At 35.2% G+C, this 18,893-nt stretch overlaps 1 protein-coding gene across 40 annotated transcripts in view; it reads left to right on the forward strand.

Moving 5' to 3' along the window:
• Positions 1-18,893, forward strand: part of PHF3 (PHD finger protein 3) — a 77,182-nt gene that overhangs the window by 26,733 nt on the left and 31,556 nt on the right. For 4 of the 40 annotated variants that reach the window (XM_036249088.1, XM_036249089.1, XM_036249087.1 and 1 more), the window contains one exon: positions 15,352-15,513. The exons of 2 other annotated variants lie outside the window; for them this stretch is intronic. In XM_036249088.1, the coding sequence (XP_036104981.1) occupies positions 15,352-15,513 (162 nt within the window). Of the gene's footprint in view, positions 1-1,254; positions 1,314-3,022; positions 3,126-3,211; positions 3,273-7,762; positions 7,875-12,362; positions 12,426-14,283; positions 14,477-15,351; positions 15,514-18,893 lie in introns of those variants that run through there. 34 more of the 40 variants (XM_036249094.1, XM_036249103.1, XM_036249105.1 and 31 more) reach the window with 26 other exon arrangements.

Genomic DNA, 18,893 nt, shown 5'->3' on the forward strand with positions numbered 1-18,893 from the left:
CTGAGTGCTTCTCAATATTGTATGTTTTTTAAATATCTGTCCTACTATGCTAATATGTTAATGTCCATTATAATACAGTAGGTATTCTGAAAAGATTAGCTATAGATAAATAAAAGTGATATTTATACTTTAAAAGTTATTAAAGTTGCAATTTTGCAAGAACTGTTTTCAAGTGCAGTATGACTGAATATACTTATATATATTCAAACTGCTATTTTTCTTTAAAGAATAGTTTATTGATTTTTAGAGAGAGGATGGGAGAGGGAGAGAGAAACATTGATGTGAGAGCATAACATTGATTGGCTGCCTCCAGGGATCGAGCCTGCAACACAGGCATGTGCTCTGATTGGAAATCACACTGGCAGCTGTTGGTGTTCAGGACAGTGTCCAATTGAACCACGCCCACCAGGGCTATACAGTAAAACTTCCATGTAACGGACTAATTCAGGTGATTGGGGATGTTCATTTAAAGCTGAATGTCTGTTATATAATAAAGTAGGTTTTCCGAATAATTCATATGTTAAAAAATTGACAAGTTAGTTAATCTGTTTTTACTTACGTAGACATATTTGTATGTATGAAAAGTTCAATTTAACAGAAAATTTCTATATGTATTACTGGAATTTTAAATGAATACTGAATAGGTCTAGTAAATGTGTGCATCCACCAGTCACTGAGAGTAAACAGATGCACACAGCTGGGGTGTGGCTTATCTCACATCGGAACATCGGTGAGCACATGTTAAAACTGCATGTGTTAAAATTGCTGCAGAAAGTCACACCTTACGACAGCAGAACCAATTACTGGTTACCACAAAATGCAGTGTGATCACGTATGTGCTAATCATTACCTGAACATTGTTTGTGAGCAGTAACTATTGGATTTAAATATGTAGAGTATAGTTGTAGATATGTAATATTCTGTTGGTGAAATTACTACAGTGTTTTTTCCAACATATGGCCTATTTGCTAAAATTTGTCAAAAATAACAGTGAATTAATAACAAAAATAAGCTGTTTAATTATAAGCAAATCTTGGTTCAAAGCATTTTAAAATTAACAGGGTATTAATTTTCACATATGATACATGGATCAGAAATTTTGTCCCGTAAATCCAAAGTTCATTAAATCGAGGTCCACAAAATCGAGGGTTTACTGTACTTTTACTTATTTTTGAAAATTTCATCTGGTCATTCTGCTATCATCTTTTATACATCTGGTTCTAAGTTGAATTTGATACTTGATTTTAATGACAGTTGTGGATGAAAAAGATAACCGAAGAAAGATACATGTATTCAAATGGAAGAAATTCACTGTAGGTTCTATTAATAAGTCACAGTCCTAATTTTTTTGTTCTTGTCAAGTATACAAAGTCTGTTATTTGCAGCTTCGTTGGAAGATGTCTGCCACTTGCATTGTCTGTTCTTTTAAACCAGTAGGAAGTTGTAACATTTAAAAATACTCACCATTTGAGCTCAAAACTCACTGAATCTTTTTCTTTGGGAAGATTTTAAAGTAGTCACATAAGAATTTTTATAGGTGCTACATTTCATTTTTAGTTACAGATCACAAAATGATGGAAATATTCCTAAACATCAATTTTCTTAGCCCAGATTATTTTTAGAAAAGCAATTATTTTCTTACTCATTACTAAAATGTCCCCTTTATCTAGAAGAGACAGATTGGTGTGCCTGTTTTTTAATATGACATATCATGGCTGCTTATAAGGCCAGTGTCTCATTTGGAAAACTTTTGTCTTGTTTTATTTATTTATTTTTTTATCCTCACCCAAGGATATTTTTACATTTATCTTCAGATGGAGTGAGAGGGAGGGAGGGACGGAGGGAGAGGGAGAGAGAGAGAGACAGAGACAGAGACAGAGAGAGACAGAGAGACACATCTATGTGAGAAAGACACATCCACTGGTTGCTACCTGCATGACCCCAACTGGGGCCAGGAGGAACTGCAACTGAGGTACTTGCCTTTGGCCAGAATCAAACCTGGACTCCTTCGTCCGCAGGCTGATGCTCTAACTGCTGAGCCAAACTGGCCAGGGCTGTCTTGTTTTATTAAAAAAAAATGTATACCTCATCTTAAATATAACACACATTTATCTACTACCAAGATTCAGCTATTCATATTTTGCTGTATTTGCTGTATCCATTTATCAATTTACCACTTTATCCATTTAATTCTTTTATCTAATTGAACTTCATCACGCATCTCAAAGAAAGGATTTCTACATGAGAAAACCAGAACCACACCTAAAAAATAAATAATTTTCTAAAATTTAATATATACCGTTCATATTCAAATTTGCCATTTGTTTCCAAAATACTACTTTAATTTGGTTTAAGACATAATCAAGAACCCAGTATTTGGTTATATTTCTGAAGCCTCCACACGCTTTTCAATGATACTAACTTTTGGAAGAGAGAAGATCAAATGTCTCTTAGAAAAGTCCCAAGTTTTGGATTTTTAATATTGTTTCTATACAATGTTATTTGGTTTTTCTATTTCTTTTATTTCCTTGAAATTGGGAGCTAGGTTTAAAAGCTTGATTAGACTTAGGTTAAACATATTTTTACCAGGAGTCTTCCATCGGCAAAGCTGTGTAGTTAATATTACATCACATCAGAAGTCTTACAATGTTTGTTTGTTTGTTTATTTATTTATTTATTTGGTACATGCCCCTAGTGGGAACCGAACCCGGGATCCTTTCATCCGCAGGCCGACGCTCCAACTACTGAGCCAAACCGGCCAGGGCACAATGTTTGTTTTTAATGTTAAATTCTATTACTAGGTTAAAGTGGCAACAGCCAAAACTCTTCTTCCTAAATACTTGAGATAGCAAATGTTCTGTAGGGGTATATAACTTTGGCAACATGAAACTATTTAGTTCCTCTTTAGCCTTTCCTCTAATGATTTTATGCATTCATAATACTTGGTGGAATTAGTTGTAGCAAAGTGATGATTTTCTAATTCTATCTTTTCTTTTACGTTTATTTGTTTGCATTCTTCTAGTAAAGAAACATTTTCCCTCATTACCTGGTTACTCTGGACTGCAGTGCCTACTGAAGAGGCAGATTAAAGGGGAAGAATTGACATTTGATTACCAATTTCCAAAGTAATGAGCTAGTGAAATGATCACATCCAATGTCAGAGGAGGCAAATTATTTTTTGGCTTTTTTTTCCCTTCATTTTTACTTTCAGGTTGCTATAATGGGTTCATGGATTTTTAAAATGCAGTGTGAGTCCTCGCTTAATGTCATTGGTAGGTTCTGTGACTTTAAGAGAAATGATGTATGTAAGGAAACTAATTTTACTTTAGGTCGATTAATGTAAACAAGTTAAGTTCTTAATGTTTTATAATGAAATGACGTTGAACTTTATTTAGAGACCTGCTGTAAAATGTCTTTGGATTTACTAGCGTATCTTTTTTAATCCTCACCCGAGGATATTTTTCCATTGCTTTTTAGATAGAGTGGAAGGGAGAGAGAGAGAGAAAGAAAAAGAAATATCTATGTGAGAGAGAGACATTGATTGGTTGCATCCCGCACAACCCCCACTGGGGCCAGGGATCAAACCTGGAACCCTGGTACGTGCCCTTAATTGGGAATTGAACCTGTGACCCTTGGGTCCATGGGCTGACGCTCTAATGGTTAGAGTCTAACTGCTGAGCCAAACCGTCCAGGGCTAGTTAGTGTATCTTTCTTAAACATCTAGTATATTACATCCATGTAATTGAGAGGCCAGGAAACTGAGATTATTAGAAACATGTGAACTAAAAGTAAGGGGATAGATGCTTATGAAGGTATACATAACAGAAATAAGCCTTGTTAGTTTTTCTCTGAGGGCTGCTATTCATTTTCCTTAGGAAGGGCTCTAGAATTAGAATCTTAGTTGAAATGAACCTGGCAAGGTAGCACCCAGTCCAAAATGCTCATAAGAGACCAGAGAGACTTATTGAAAATAACAAAGTATTTACTGACTTCTAAACCTACTTTTTGGAATAGAACGAGGTGTATATTACAACTATATATACAGTTGCTTCAAGACTAAGTACATATAGTATTAATTCATTTCTTACTCATTAAGTTAGGACCCTTACCCTAGGTATATTTAAAGTGATCAGGTATGTTTAGGTTTATTAGAATTTTCTTTCCTGTATTCTAACTTCTGGTAATTCTCTTGCATGTTCTAAATTTATTGCAAAGTTGACACTGTTTTCTATCAAGGTTATATGTTTTTAAAAAATGTTACCTTAATTTAGGTAAACTTGACATAAAATTGTAAGATATTTAAAGTGTACGTTATGGTGATTTGATATACATATGCATTATAAAAGGATTCCCTCATCTAGTTAGTTAATATACCATACCCATCACCTCACATAGTTAGTTACCTTTTTTGTATGTGTGAGAACATTTAGGTTCTGTTCTCCTAGCCATCTCAATTGTACAATATAGTGGTTATTAACAGTAGTCACCGTATTTTATGTTAAATTCTCAGACCATATTTATCTTATAGCTGAAGATTTCAACCTCAACCTTACTCTTTTTTTTACCCCCACTCCCCATGCCCCTGGAAATCACTTTTTTATCCTTTGTTTCTATAAGTTTAACTTATTTTTTAGATTTCACATAAAAGTGATACCGTGTAGTGTTTGTCATTGTTGTCTGGCTTATCTCACTTAGCATGGTCCATCCCTGTTACTGCAAATGGCAAGATTTCCTTCTTTCTTGTGGCTAAATAATATTTCTCTCTCTCTCTCCCTCCCACTGTGTATGTGTATGTATGTGCATACCACATCTTGATTCCTTTGTCTGTTGAAGGATACTTGAGTTTTTTCCATATTTTGGCTATGGTGAATGCAGAGAACATGGGAGTGCAGATTTCTCTTCATTATCTTCTTTGCATTTACTTTGGGTATTTATCCGGGTGTGGGATTGCTAGATTATATGGCAGTTCCATTTTTTAAAGTTTGAGGAACTTTCATATTGTTTTCAGTAGTGGCTGCATCACCAATAGCACAAGGATTCCCTTTTCTCTACATCCTAACACTTGTTAACTCTGATCTTTTTGGTTATAACCATTCTAACAGGTGTGAGATGCTACCTCATTGTGGTTTTGATTTGCATTTTCCTGATGATTAGTGATGTTGAGCACTTTTTCTTGTACCTCTTGGTTATTTGTATGTCTGTTCTGTTCATCTTCCCATTTATAAATTTTTTTCTGTTTACTGTTGATTTTTATGAGTTGTGAGTTCTTTATACATTTTGTATATTAATCCCTTATCAGCTACATGATTTGGAAATATTTTCTTCTGTTTCATATGTTGCCCTTTTGTTTTGTCAATGGGTTTCTTTGCTGTGTAGAAGTTTTTGATTCTATGTAGTCCCATTTGTTTATTTTTGCTTTTGTTGCCTTTGCTTTTGATGTCATATCCAAAAAATGATGCCAAAGAGTGATGGCAAGTAGCTTACTTCCTATGTTTTCTTCTAGGAGTTTTATAGGTTTGTGTCTAATGTTCAGGCCTTTAATCTGTTTTGAGTTTTTTTTTGTATGGTGTAAGGTAAGGGGTCCAATTTCAGTCTCGCATGTGGCCTTCCAGTTTTTCCAGCATCATTTGTTGAAGAAGCTGTTCTTTCTTCATTGTATATTCTTGGCTTCTTTGTCATAAATTAATTGACCAAATATACATGTTTTTTTTTTTTCCTGGATTCTGTTCTATTCCATTGATCTTAAGTGTTTGTTTTTATTCCAATACCATACTGTTTTGATTACTATAGCTTTGTAATGTTGGAAATCAGGAAGTGTGCTTGGCTCCAGCTTTGTTCTTTTTTTCTCAAGATTGCTTTGCTTTCAGGGGTCTTTTGTAATTCCATATACATTTTAGGATTTTTTTTTTTAATTGATATTTTAGAGAGAAGTGGGGCGGGGGAGAAACGTTGATTTGTTGTCTTCCTTATTTATGCACTCATTGGCTGAATCGTGCACGTGTCTTGACTGGGATCAAACCCACAACCTTGGCATATTGGGAGGAAGCTCCAACCAATTGAGCTACTTGGCCAGGGTTGTTCTTTCTATTTCTGTGAAAAACGCTATTGGAATTTTGATTGGGATTGCATTTAACATTAGATTGCTTTAGGTAGTATGGACTTTTTCCCCCTAATCCTCACTGAAGAATATGTTTTTATTGATTCTGAGACACACACACACACACACACACACACACACACACACATTGATGTGACAGAGAAACATCAGTGTCCTCCCGTATGTGCCTCGATCAGGTATTGAAATCAAAACTTAAGTATGTACCCTGGCCAGGAATCAAACCCGAAAACATTTTGTTGTATGGGATGACACTCCAGCCAGCTGAATCACCTGGCCAGGGTGGTAGTATGGACATTTTAACATTGTAATTCTTCCAATCAATGAACATGGAGTATCTTTTCTTTTTTTATATGTGTGTCCTTAGTTTCTTCCATGAATGTTTTTAGTATACAGATCTTTCATCTCCTTGGTATTTAATTCTTTTTGATGCATTTGTAAATGGGAGATTATGTCTTTAATCTCTTTTAATATACTTGATCAAAATTTTTTTTTTTTTAGAAAGAGACTTTATCAATTGTAGCCCTAGAGAGTCTTTGTTGTTAGGCACATTCCCTGAAAAATTCTATTTTTCGGAGTGAATAGCTTTTTTGTTGTTTGGTTGCTCCATGTTGGGATGCTTCCTTCTAATCTCTGTTTTTATTTTATTTTATTTTATTTTATTTTATTTTATTTTATTTTATTTTTTTATTGATTTTTAGAGAGAGAGGAATGGAGAGGGAGAGAGAGATAGAAACATCAATGAGAGAGAACATTGATTGACCTACTCCTCCTGCATGCCCCCCACTGGGAATTTGGCCGGCAACCTGGACATGTGCCCTGACCAGGAATTGAACTGGTGATCTCTTGGTGCATTGGTTGACGCTCAACTACTGAACCACACTGGCCAGTCTGTGGTTTTTTTTTTTGTTTTTTTGTTTTTAAGTAAATAAATTTGTTTTATTTTGTTAGTGTTCACCCAGTGATATTTTGCCGTTGATTTTTTTTTTTCTCGTTTTTAGATAGAGAAGAAGGGGGAGGGGAAAGATATAGATAGAAACATGGATGTGAGAGAGACACATTGATTGGTTGCCTTCTGCATGACCCTGACTCGGGGCGGGGATCAAACCTGCAACCCAGGTACCATGCCCTTGAACGGCAATCAAACCTGAGACCCTTCGGTCCACAAGCCGATGTTCTAACCACTGAGCAAAATTAGCCAGGGCTAATCTCTGTTTTCTAAACTTGAGCATTCTTACTCTGAGTTCTGCAAGGAGTTATTTAACATTACAGTGATGGAGTAGAGGTGTTTTACTGTATTTCTTTTGTTAAAGGTAACTTCTTGCTTGGAGTGTAGTTTAATGTGGAGGTTCTAATCTCTTGAGATAGAACTTGGGAACCAAGACATTTTAGTATATATTCATCTATTTTTAAAAAATTCAAGCTGTTTTAACACTGAGCACTGTATATTTCAGCTGCTGTTCCAGGAATTAGGTCTATCTCAGAAAGTAAAATGACAAAATTCTGCCCTCATAGAGTTTCCGTTCTGTTTAATGTTGCGTAAACCATTAAAAGTCTTTTCCTGGGCTGCTACTGATTAAGGATGTTGAATGTTTGTCTTACCTACTGAAAAATATGTAATCCTCTAAGAATTTTTTTTTTTTTTAGCTTTGATTGTCTCTGGTTTTTCTTATATTTGAGGTTAAAGGGAACACAGTGTTATAAAATAAAGTGCCCAGTTGAAATCCAATTCTTTGACATGTGAAACCAATAAGTAATGGTAAGTAATGGTAGCATCTATATTATAAGAGGGTTGTGTTGTGTTTTTTTTTTTTTTTTTTAACTGATTTCTTTTTATGGTACCATTCTTATTAAATAGCATTTCAGATATCAGCAGTGATATCTGAAATGATTTGCTGTGACATAAAAAATATTTGTTGCTGTTAGTTAATTTAACAAATATTTATTGTATCCCTATTATGTGCTAGACTCCATGCTGGAGAATATAGTGGTGTTTGAGACAAAGTACTTGTTCTCATGGGAGCTTACAAGTAAAGTGTAAGGTGATAGAGAATGTCTAATTGGTCTGGTTAGGGCAGGCCTCTCTGTGTTGGTGACTTTAAGAGTAGCAGCATCCAGCCCTGGCCGGTTTGGCTCAGCAGTTAGAGTGTTGGCGTGCGGTCCAGAGAGACCTGGGTTTGGTTCCCGCTAAGGGCACGTACCTCGGTTGCAGTTTGTCCCCGGCCCTGGTTGGTCATGTGGGTGGGAGCCACTCGATGTATCCCTTTCACGTCGATGTTTCTCTCTCTCTTTCTCTCTCTTCCTCTCCCTTCCTCTCTATCTGAACAAAAAATGAAAAAATGTCCTCGGGTGAGGATTTGAAAAAAAAAAAAAAAAGAGTAAGCAGCATCCTTAGAGATAAGTGATGGCCAGCCTTTTGAAGATTCTGGATCGGTGAAATACGTTCCAAATAGAGAAAGAGCAAGTGAAAGGTATACATTAATTTAAGTGGTGATTAGTCAGTCCTTTTTGTCAGATTGAAGTAATCCATTTATTTCAGTTTGTATTAGTTTTCCCCACCTTCTGCCCCCATCATTTCTTGATTTTTATTTGTTGAACTAGGTCATTTATCTTGAGACTTCTGAATAATTGTTATCTAGAATAATCTCGTTCAGCATGTGATGCATACTGGGTGCTCAATAAAGGTGAATAATTTATAATATTTTAGGATAGAATTAAAATGTTAAAATTTTAAAACATTTTTTATTGATTTTTACAGAGAGAGTAAGGGAGAGGGAGAAAGAGAGATAGAAACATTGATTGGCTGCATTTTGCATTCCCTCTACCTGTGATCGAGCCGGCAACCCAGGCATGTTCCCTGACTGGGAATCAAACTGGTGATCTCTTGGTGCATGGGACCATGCTTAATTCACTGAGCCACATCAGCCAGGCTAAAATGTTAAATTTTTAGGGAATGATTACCACCTAACTTTTATATTAACTCAATAGTATAATCCTGGCCATAAGAGCAATTATTTAGACAGTTGGGAAGGGGTCAAAATGAAGGGCACTTAGGGCTACAGAAAATTAATTTGAAAAAATCTTCCAGGGTATATTAACAATGGCTACTAATTACTTAAGATACTATTGTTTGCATAACAAGCACTGTGTTAGAAGCTTTTTCAGTTTTCACAGCCATGTTTCAATGAAAGGTGGTAACACCACCTACATTAGAAAAAAACTATTGATTTAAAAAAAATTTTTTTCTTTATTGATTTTAGAGAGGAAGGAAGAGGGAGGGAGGGAGAGAGAGAGAGAGACATCGATGAATGAGAACATTGATTGGCTGCCTCTTTCAGCCCCCACTGAGGATTTGGCCCACAACCTGGGCCTGATGGGAAATTGAACTGGTGATCTCTTGGCATGGGTGGACAGTCAGCCACTGAGCCACACCTGCTGGGCAAAAATCTATTGATTTTAGGCAGGGGGGGGGGGCATGAGAGGGAAAGAGAGAAACATTGACTTGTTGTTCCACCTATTTATGCATTTATTGGTTGCTTCTCGTGTGTGCTCTGACCGGGGATCAAACCCACAACCTTGGTGTATTGGGAGGATGCTCCAAGTAACTGAGGTACCCGGCCAGGGCTGTCTACATTTTCTAGAGAAGTAATTGAGGTTCATTGGGAGAAGTGAAGGGGAAATGGGTGCTGGGCAGTAATGTCTTCTTTTAACAGACTTTATGGAACTAGAGACAGCTAAATGTATGTATGTATAACTTTCATAAAAAAGAAAAACTTTAAAAAGTGGCACCAATAATACTACTTTTCTTCATAGAAAACCTTTGTTTAGTGTATATCTTTTCAACTCCTTTTTCTAGTCATACACATGTATTACACATTTTCAGGGAGACTTTTTTAACAATGTTTTAATATGAGATGGATTAGAAAATGTAAGAGAAAAAGGGGAAAAATTTCTAAAATAATAACATTTCAATTATTTTTTTGGTGTGTGTGGGGTGGGTGGGGGAAGAGAATATAGAGCATGGGCAACTGTTACACTATACCACACGCAGTTCTTTTCCTCATATCGTGCCCTTCAGCGTATTGAAGCCACTGAAGATCTGCAGTGAAGGAACTTTTAACTTTGTTTAACCCAATATTATTCTTTCAGAGTTGTTTGGTAGAAAAACTGTTTGTCATGAAATACCTGTTTTTCCTAAAGTACGATGTTGAGTTTGGTAAAAGTTGAAATATTTGTGCATATTTAAATGTAAGACTTTAGAGTGTCTTAGAGTAAATCTAAATTACAGCAGAAAGGTTAGATAATGTAATAGTGCTGGAGTGACTGAAGACAGCATTCTGAAGACAAATTAACTTTTGTTGACAGCAAGTAACAGTAAAATTAGGTAAACACAGGGACATACTACATTAAATAGGTAACATATTACATGAAGAATTCATATAAATTGTTGAAAGATAGACATATTAAAACTTGAGTAGGAAGAGCGTAAACAAAGGTAAAGAGATACCAAAAGGCAGTCTAGTCTATACATCCGAAGTGTTTAGGCTTTTTTAGTAACCATGTTTCTTTTTTTTTAAAGTTTTTAAATTTTAATTATTTTATTGATTTGAGAGAGAGAGGAAAGGAGGGGGGGACATCCATGTGAAAAACATCGTTTGGCAGCCTCCTTGCCATGCTCCTTGCCAGGGATTGAGTCTACAACCTGGCATATGCCCTGACCAGGAATGAAACAGGTAACTTTTTGGTGCACAGGACGATTCCCAACCAATTGGGCAACATCAGCCAGGGCAGTGCCAGTGAGTTCTTATTGAGGCATAATATGAAGCCCTTTGCACTGTAAAACATATGTAATCTTCATGGAAAGTCATACGATAGGATAAAATAGTAAAAAATACATATTTGCCTTTTTTGACTCCGCAAATCTATGTTTTAAAGTTTGTTGCATAGTAGCATCATTTGTATATTTCAAATTAGGAATATGCTAATGTCTAAAATGATAAATTCACCCCAAAATGGTTAATTACATGTAACATACAATTTGATGGTGTATATCCTGCTGCAGCCTCTTTTAGGAATACATGTGTGAATTACCATGAAGGAAACAACTCAAAACTGAAAGGAGGCCAAGTAGAGGCTGGATGGTCGTCTGCAGTGGTATAGGAGAAAGCTGTTGGGCTCTGTTAAGAGGATGTATTCATGTCTTGTCTTACTCCGTTTCAAAACACAAGACTTAACCAAATAAATATCTAACCTTTATTGTTGTGACTCTGCAAAGATATCAATGGTCTTTAGTTTTTTTCTCAAATCTGATACTTCATGTGAACTTTTATAATAGAGGAAATAACTGTTCTAGAAGTAGTTGAGTTGGCTTTTGGAGTGCCAGCATGAATTAAGGGAAGTCAAATGTGAGGAGTTTCCTACTAGTGATTCTCCCTTTCCTATGGTATTAAAGTGATTTAAACTAATCCCAGTTGTTGAGAAGTTTAATAAATTTAACTCCAAAAGGTTTTGTTCTATTTTCTTTGTATCTCATTTATCCCTTCTTCCAAAAACAGATTTGAATTAAGTATTCTGAAATGAAATAGTATTAGTGTTAGGAGGACTTCACATAGACTTGACTGGCATCAGAGCTCAGCACATTTAATTAGGGCCATTTGGGGATGGGGTGAGAGAGATTTTAATGTAATTTACATTTAGGCTCATGGAGAGTTTTTGAATACGACTCTAGATTTTATGCCAAATTTTTCCAAATGAAAATGACACCTAATTCTGGATTGTGGGAAGGGAGAAACAGCTTTTTTTTTTTTTTTTTTTTTCCTGCATGGTATGGCTGGCTGTATTGTATAGTTACCTCTTAAGCAGTTCAGGACATTGTGGGGTTTTTTTTTTAGTTTTCGTTTTTTGGTAACTCAAAGTTCCCATTTTAGTGGATGTATTGAATAGGATTGACTACTTTTTAGGATGTTGGATATCAAATACTGAAGCTTAGCTTGCAGTACGGCCCTGGGAGGAGGAGATGTGGGAAGTCCCTGAGAATAGGCAGTGTTCTGAAAAGAACCGAGATTCTCCTTTACTTCTATTCATTTTCTTAGCAAAAAGAGTTGGATTAAATTCTTTAAAGCACAAGTACCTAATTTGGAGGCTTTACTTGAGATTATTCATTCCTTACTGTGATTTACTTTAACCAGTTGATTGCATTAGAAGAAAGAAATCTCAGATACTTTTTTTAATGGTTAATTTGTTCTAGGGGGAGTTGAAGAAAAGAAGGGAGAAGGAATACATAATTTTTTGTTGTGAGTTACATGAACAGGTATACTTCAAAACAAAACAGTTAACAGTTAAAGTGGGACTTTCTCTATGCCGATTACTATTCTGTGCCCTTTACACGTATTGATTTCATCATCACAGAACCCTCTGACCACTAGTTTCTCTATTTTATAGAAGAATTTGAGGCACTGAGAGGTTAAGTAGGTGCTTTAGTTGTTGGGGGGCCTTGGTCTGTAAGAGCCCTAGGAATGGAGACAATGTAGAGCTTGGTTTAATGTAAAGATGGATATTTTTGAGATGAAGGAAATGTATTTGAGAAGAATCACAATAATGACTGTGAAGAATAAGCTGTGTGTATATGGTGGGGTGGCAATAGAGGAACCTGGGACTCTAGGAGACTTATGGTCTTGATGGTGATTTAGAGTAGCATGTTAGCTGTGGAAGTGGTAAATGGTCAGATGAGTGATGTATTTTGTAGGAGATGGGAAAGAGGAGCTAAGGATAATTCTAGAGTTTTTTTAGGCTTGAACAATGGGGTGAATGAATGTAGGTTCTGTTATTAGGAATATCCTAGGTGGGGCAGTTTTATTGAGGGGTGGGAGATTGGGTGGAGTGATTGTTTATATTCATTATGTTATGCTTGAAATACCTGATGGAGATGTGAAATTATGCTTTTCCAAAGGTCACCTGTGAATTGGGGATGGGAAAAGTAACTTTGGGAGTTATCTAAGTATAGATGGTCCTGGATCAGATCACTTAGGGAAAAGTGAATGTAGATAAGAGAAATGGGAGGACTGAACTGTTAAGTTTTCCAGCATGTAGACATCTGCAAGAAGAGGAGGCTCTATCAAAGAATTTTAAGAAGTGGCTAGTGAGATAGGATGTGATGTCGAGGAGATAAGTGTGGAGGGGAGGAGCGTCAGCTATGTCAGATGCTGCTAGGAAATGGAATATGATAAAACCTAATAATTGACATTTGGATTTGGCTTGCTAAATCCTGTTGATTCTGCTTTGCAATATAGCTCTAAAATGCATAACATGCCTTTTCACTCCCTACCAACAAACACTGTTACTCAAGCTTTAATCCCTTTTCTCCTGGACTATTTTCTTGTTTTGAATTGTTTCTTTCTCTACATGCTCATTGTAGAAAAGGTGGAAAACACAGATTAAATAACAGTGATTAAAAAACCTCAAAATTCCTTGTCCATCTTACCACTAGAGGTAATGATGGATATAACACTCTGCTGTTTTTTTTCTTTGATTCATTTCTATGTATTCATATTTGTAGTGCATATATTATATATGCTTTTATGTAAAATTGTTAAAAGTAGTTTTAAATTTTGCTTTTTTAAATGAACATGGTAGAATTACAAATATGATATTAAAAATTCTTTGAGAACATATGTGAAATGTGTGGCAACATAAGTATTCCATCATGGTGGGGCAGTCTTCTAACTGAACGCCCTACCTGTTTCTCCTCTAATTATATCTTAAATGAGTCCTGATGAATTTTCCTGAAGTATATTCTTCTCTAAGCTTTTAATGCCAAGCACAGTGATGTTCTGTTTTTCAGAGTAATACAAATGGCAGGAAATATGGAAATAGCAAAAAAGTATATTCTTATTTTTATAGAATAACTGTTGTTATAATTTTCATCAATTTCCTGCTAATTTTTGTCTAAACATACATACACACACATTTTATTTATTTGTTACTAACAAGACTCAAAGTATATTTTCTAGCCAGCATTTTTTTCCATAATTCATTCATATATTCTTTATAACTTTTGGTCAAAGTGTATTAGCAGTTTTGTGATTCCATTTGTTGTCAGATTGCTCTTCAAAAAGATTGTACCATTTGAAAGTATATTTATAAGAAATTTTGTTCTCTTTAAATTTTAGGATAGACCACTATCTTGTTGAGCTCTTTTAAATGAAGTTCTACTTGGCTACAAAGATGAGGACTAGATAACTTCTTGAGGTTCCTTCTAACCCCTAGGATGAAGATAATAACTAACATATATATAGTGCTCTAAAGTTTACAAAGTGAGTTTTCATACATCACCTCACTTCTTCCTCACAACAGCCCTGTGAGGTAGGTAGGACAGGTATTGTTATTCTCATTTTAGAGATAAAGAAACTGATATGATAGGTTAAGTGACTTGGTCAAGTTTTATTTAAGTATTTCAGCAGGAATTTGAATTCAGGCCTTCTGATCTAAAGAGTCACATTCTTTTTACTAGATTTTATATAACTGCATATTTAGAATTGCTCTGTCAGCTAGTTAAGGTACATTTGTTATATAAAGAAATAAACCCAGTGACAATATAAGTATAGTGTTTCAGTGTTTATATTTTCTTCAGTAATTTCCAATCCTTTTCTATATCTCCCCACTCTCTTTTCACTAGGAGAAAGTAATTTTATTTTATAGCTAAATTAAACATCTACCTTTTTTTTTTCTAGCATTTGGGGGAAGGGGAAGTTCCATAGTGTTTTTCATTTGTATGTTTGTTACCACTGAAAAGTATATCAACAATACCTTCACACATGTAGCAAAAAACGTTAGAACTGGAATCTTTTGGTTCTAGCATGAACCTAGAATCACAAGTTTTTTAAGGATAGTAAATGCTTTTCACTACTTTAAGCAAAATTGGGTAATTGAGTACTCAGGTGTAGTTGCCTATTATGTCCACACAGATACGGTGAATGATAAGTGAGAGGAGAGTGGAGGTCAAATCAAGAAAGATTATAGCTAATCTCCTTTTTTTAGTTACCTCAAGGTAGAAGTTTGCCAAACTAAATTGGGGGCTTGGTAGTGGCAATATCACATACTAGGAATAGATCTAGATTTTGCAAGACTTTGTAGTATTGCATTAAATTCTCACTATGTTTTTCTGTACTGCCGTTAAGTACTTAAACATCCCCAATCTTTTTTAGAAGTAATTTTTTTTGTTTTTGTTTTTTTTCTAGTTGTTGGTCTTGACGATATTATGGACGAAGGAGTTGTTAAAGAAAGTGGCAATGATACCATTGATGAAGAAGAACTGATTTTACCTAACAGGAATTTGAGGGACAAAGTAGAAGAAAATTCAGTGAGATCACCAAGAAAATCACCTCGTTTAATGGCACAAGGTAATCCTTCCAAAGATTACCTAGAAAATCAAAGGCATAGGGACAGATGTGAGATACTGTCAACTTGTTGAGCATTTTGATAATAATCAGTTTTCAGTGTATACCAATTTGTTGGTAAAATTTTTACAAATTTTAATTGAAATTATACATTCATATAATTTAAAGAATTGACTAGTTCTATAAGTTTCCAGTACTCACTGCCCCACTACCTATTTTTATTTCTCCAGAGACATTTACTGCCATGTCTCTAAGTAACGTGTATATTGCTACTTTTTGATTATTCTAATATAGGTATTTATTGACTTCCCACTATGGATTATGAAGATTTAGCATTCTTTTTTTCTCTTGTCCCTATCACACAAAAGTATATTTTCTCATCCTTCTACTATATAATTTTGTTAGGGTAGTAGTAATTATGTATGTTATTGTGATTCTGTATGCTATCAGACATGATCTATTTAATAAACTCTGGTTATTTTTCTTTTCCTATACAACATTTTGTCTTTTTGATTTAGAAGTTTTTTTTTAATCTTGTTTTTCATTTGCTTATGGCTTTATACATTTGTGCACAGTTTTTTGTGTACATATCATTAGTTACACCCCAAACACTTTTCCAGTTGTCTAAACCTTTCCTAAAGATATTTGTCTATATCAGATATTCTGTCATTTTTATTTCATTGAAGAAGTATCTCTTGGTTGGAGCCTTATGATCTGCTCCTATTTGGACTGAGGTGTTAGCCCTATAAGCCTGAGGCACAGCTGTTATTCAGGGCTCTCCCCCTGCCATTCTGATGATTCTATTCTGTGTTGTAGTTTGTTTCCTCTTTTTTGGTTTAACTCCTTCATTTTGGTGACACACCTCTTCTGGTAGTTTTGTGAGAGAAATGAACATGGAGATAGACATTTTTAAATCTATTATGTTTGCAAATGTGTTTCATCTGTTCTCATATTAGAATCATGGTCTGGTTGAACATTGAATTCATAGTTAGAAATAATTTTCCTTCAGAAGTTCATTTTTTTTTTAACTTCATTATTGAGAAGTTTATTTTGAATCCCATCTTCACCTTTTAAAAAACATCTATCTATCTATCTATCTATCTATCTATCTATCTATCGTCTAACCTCACCAGAGGATATTTTTCCATTGATCTTTTTTTTTTTTTTTCCATTGATTTCTAGATAGAGTGGAAGGGCAGGGGGCAGGGAGGGGGAGAGAGAGAGAGAGAAACATTGATGTGAGAGAGACACACTGATTGGTTGCCTCCTGCACAACCCTGACTGGGGCCTGGGATCAGACTTGCAATCCAGGTACATGCCCTTGACTGGGAATCAAACGCTATACCTTTTAGTCCATAGGATGATGCTCTAACCACTGAGCAAAACCAGCCAGGCCCTTTTTTTTTTTTTTTTTTGGTATGTTAGCTGCCTTTCTTCTGGAAGTTAGTAGAATTTCTTCCTCATGAGCTCTAGTGTTTTGGTATTTCTGGTATTGTGTCTTGGTTTAGGTCTGTGTGTGTTTTAAATATTGAACTTGATATACAGTAGGTCCTTTTAGTCTGAAACTATTATTATTCATTTCTGGGAAAATTTCTTGAATTATTTCATCCCTTCTTTATTTTCTCTGCTCTTGCTTTCTGGAGCTCCTATTATTCTAAAGTGTTAGAGAGCCGGGCCTAGGCCTTCCATTTTCTTTATTTTGCCTGCTTTCCACCTCTGTCTTTTTCCTCTACTTGCTGAAATTTTCTCATATTTGTCCTCCAATTTTTCCATCAAGTTTTACATTTATAATTTGTAAATGTTCTTTTCTTTTTGCTTTGGGAATAGTCTTTTTTGTAGTCTCATTTCATGTATTCTGTATCTTATGTTTTCTTTCATAAGGTACTCACGGTGTTTTAAAAAGTTTTTGTCTTTCATAGTTAATAGTTTAATTTTTTCCATGTTATTTTTTTTATTTTTTTTTTTGGCCTTCAGTCTTTCATGGTAGAGACTTTCAAACATGTCTGATCCTTTATTCTGTACTTATGTTTAGGAGTAGGGAACTAAAACTGTATGGGACCTTTTAATGTATGGATTGGGTTTTGTTAACTGTGAGCATCACAGTATCACCTGGCTGCTGTTTTTGGAGGAATCCTGATGTCAGAATCTAGGTTATTCCCCGTAGGCTCATTAGATTGCTAGTGTATTATGGGAGCCCTTGAGGGAAGATGACTGGGATGTATCACTTCTCAGTGTGTACACATTCAGTTAATCTCACAAATTTCAGTGTACTTTACTCTTCAATTCTTATCTGTGACTGATGTTCCTTAGCCTAGAAACTCTTGGTTTACACTGTCCAGAGAATAGCCTTTTAGTTTTAGATTAGGACCAGGGAGGAGGAGGAGTTGCCCAAACAGGTGGAGCTGGAGCGAGGCAGCTAGGGATCTAACTACTTTTTAATAGCTTTCAACTCCTTCTCATTTTAACCACTGCCTTCATCTCCACTTTAGAATCATCTGAGGTCACCAATTCCTAAGCCTTTTGAGGTGTCAGTGGTATTGGTTCTTGCTACCGCTGACAGCTTTTCGTGTTTGTCTTATTTTTGATTTCTTACATCAGTTGCTTCTTGATCACCTCTTGCTTGGCTTCCAAAACTGTCACTGTTTTCTCTTCTCCTGTTCTTTCCTTTTAGGTTCATGTCTTTTCTATAACTTTAGTGGGGTTTTGAAAAGTGGATTGATTTGGATGTATATATTTACTTTGCCATCTTTTTCTCAGTTTATATTTTTAATCAGTTATTTGGTATATACTTGTGACTTTGAGAAATGAAAAGATATAATGCACATTGTAGACAAATGTTTGACCTATGTAGCCAGGCTTCAAACTAAGGCAGTTGATATTTGGAGGAGAAAAAGTGACTTTGCTCTTTGCTCAATATATCAGTGACTATTACAAACAATTTTTTATCTGACTACCTTCACAGTTGAATATGCTATTCATTTATCATTTCAAGCACCATTTTGGTAATGGGCGTTAAACGTTCTTCATTTATTTTATGTTAGGGTAGATGAATAAAATAGAGCTGTACATTATTACAGGCTGTCTCTAGAGCTTTAAAAATCATCTAAATATTGATAACTAGCCATTAAAATTTTAGTTATTTAAAAATGTTACATAGTTGAACATGTGATAAACAATTTATAATCCACTAAGAAATTTTTAAAATTTATTGAGTGCTTAACCTAATGACCAAATATTGTACTAAGTCCTGGGGAAGTTAGGGAGGATCTCTAAGATTAGGATGACCATTTAATTTCTTGTCCAAACTGGGACACTTGACGGTGAAAGGGTATGCCTAGGACTGCTGTAGACAAATGGGGACATCTATTCTTTTTTTTTTTTTT

Source organism: Molossus molossus, unplaced genomic scaffold (genome assembly GCF_014108415.1).
Source record: "Molossus molossus isolate mMolMol1 unplaced genomic scaffold, mMolMol1.p scaffold_m16_p_8, whole genome shotgun sequence".
Classification (NCBI taxonomy): Eukaryota; Metazoa; Chordata; class Mammalia; order Chiroptera; family Molossidae; genus Molossus; species Molossus molossus.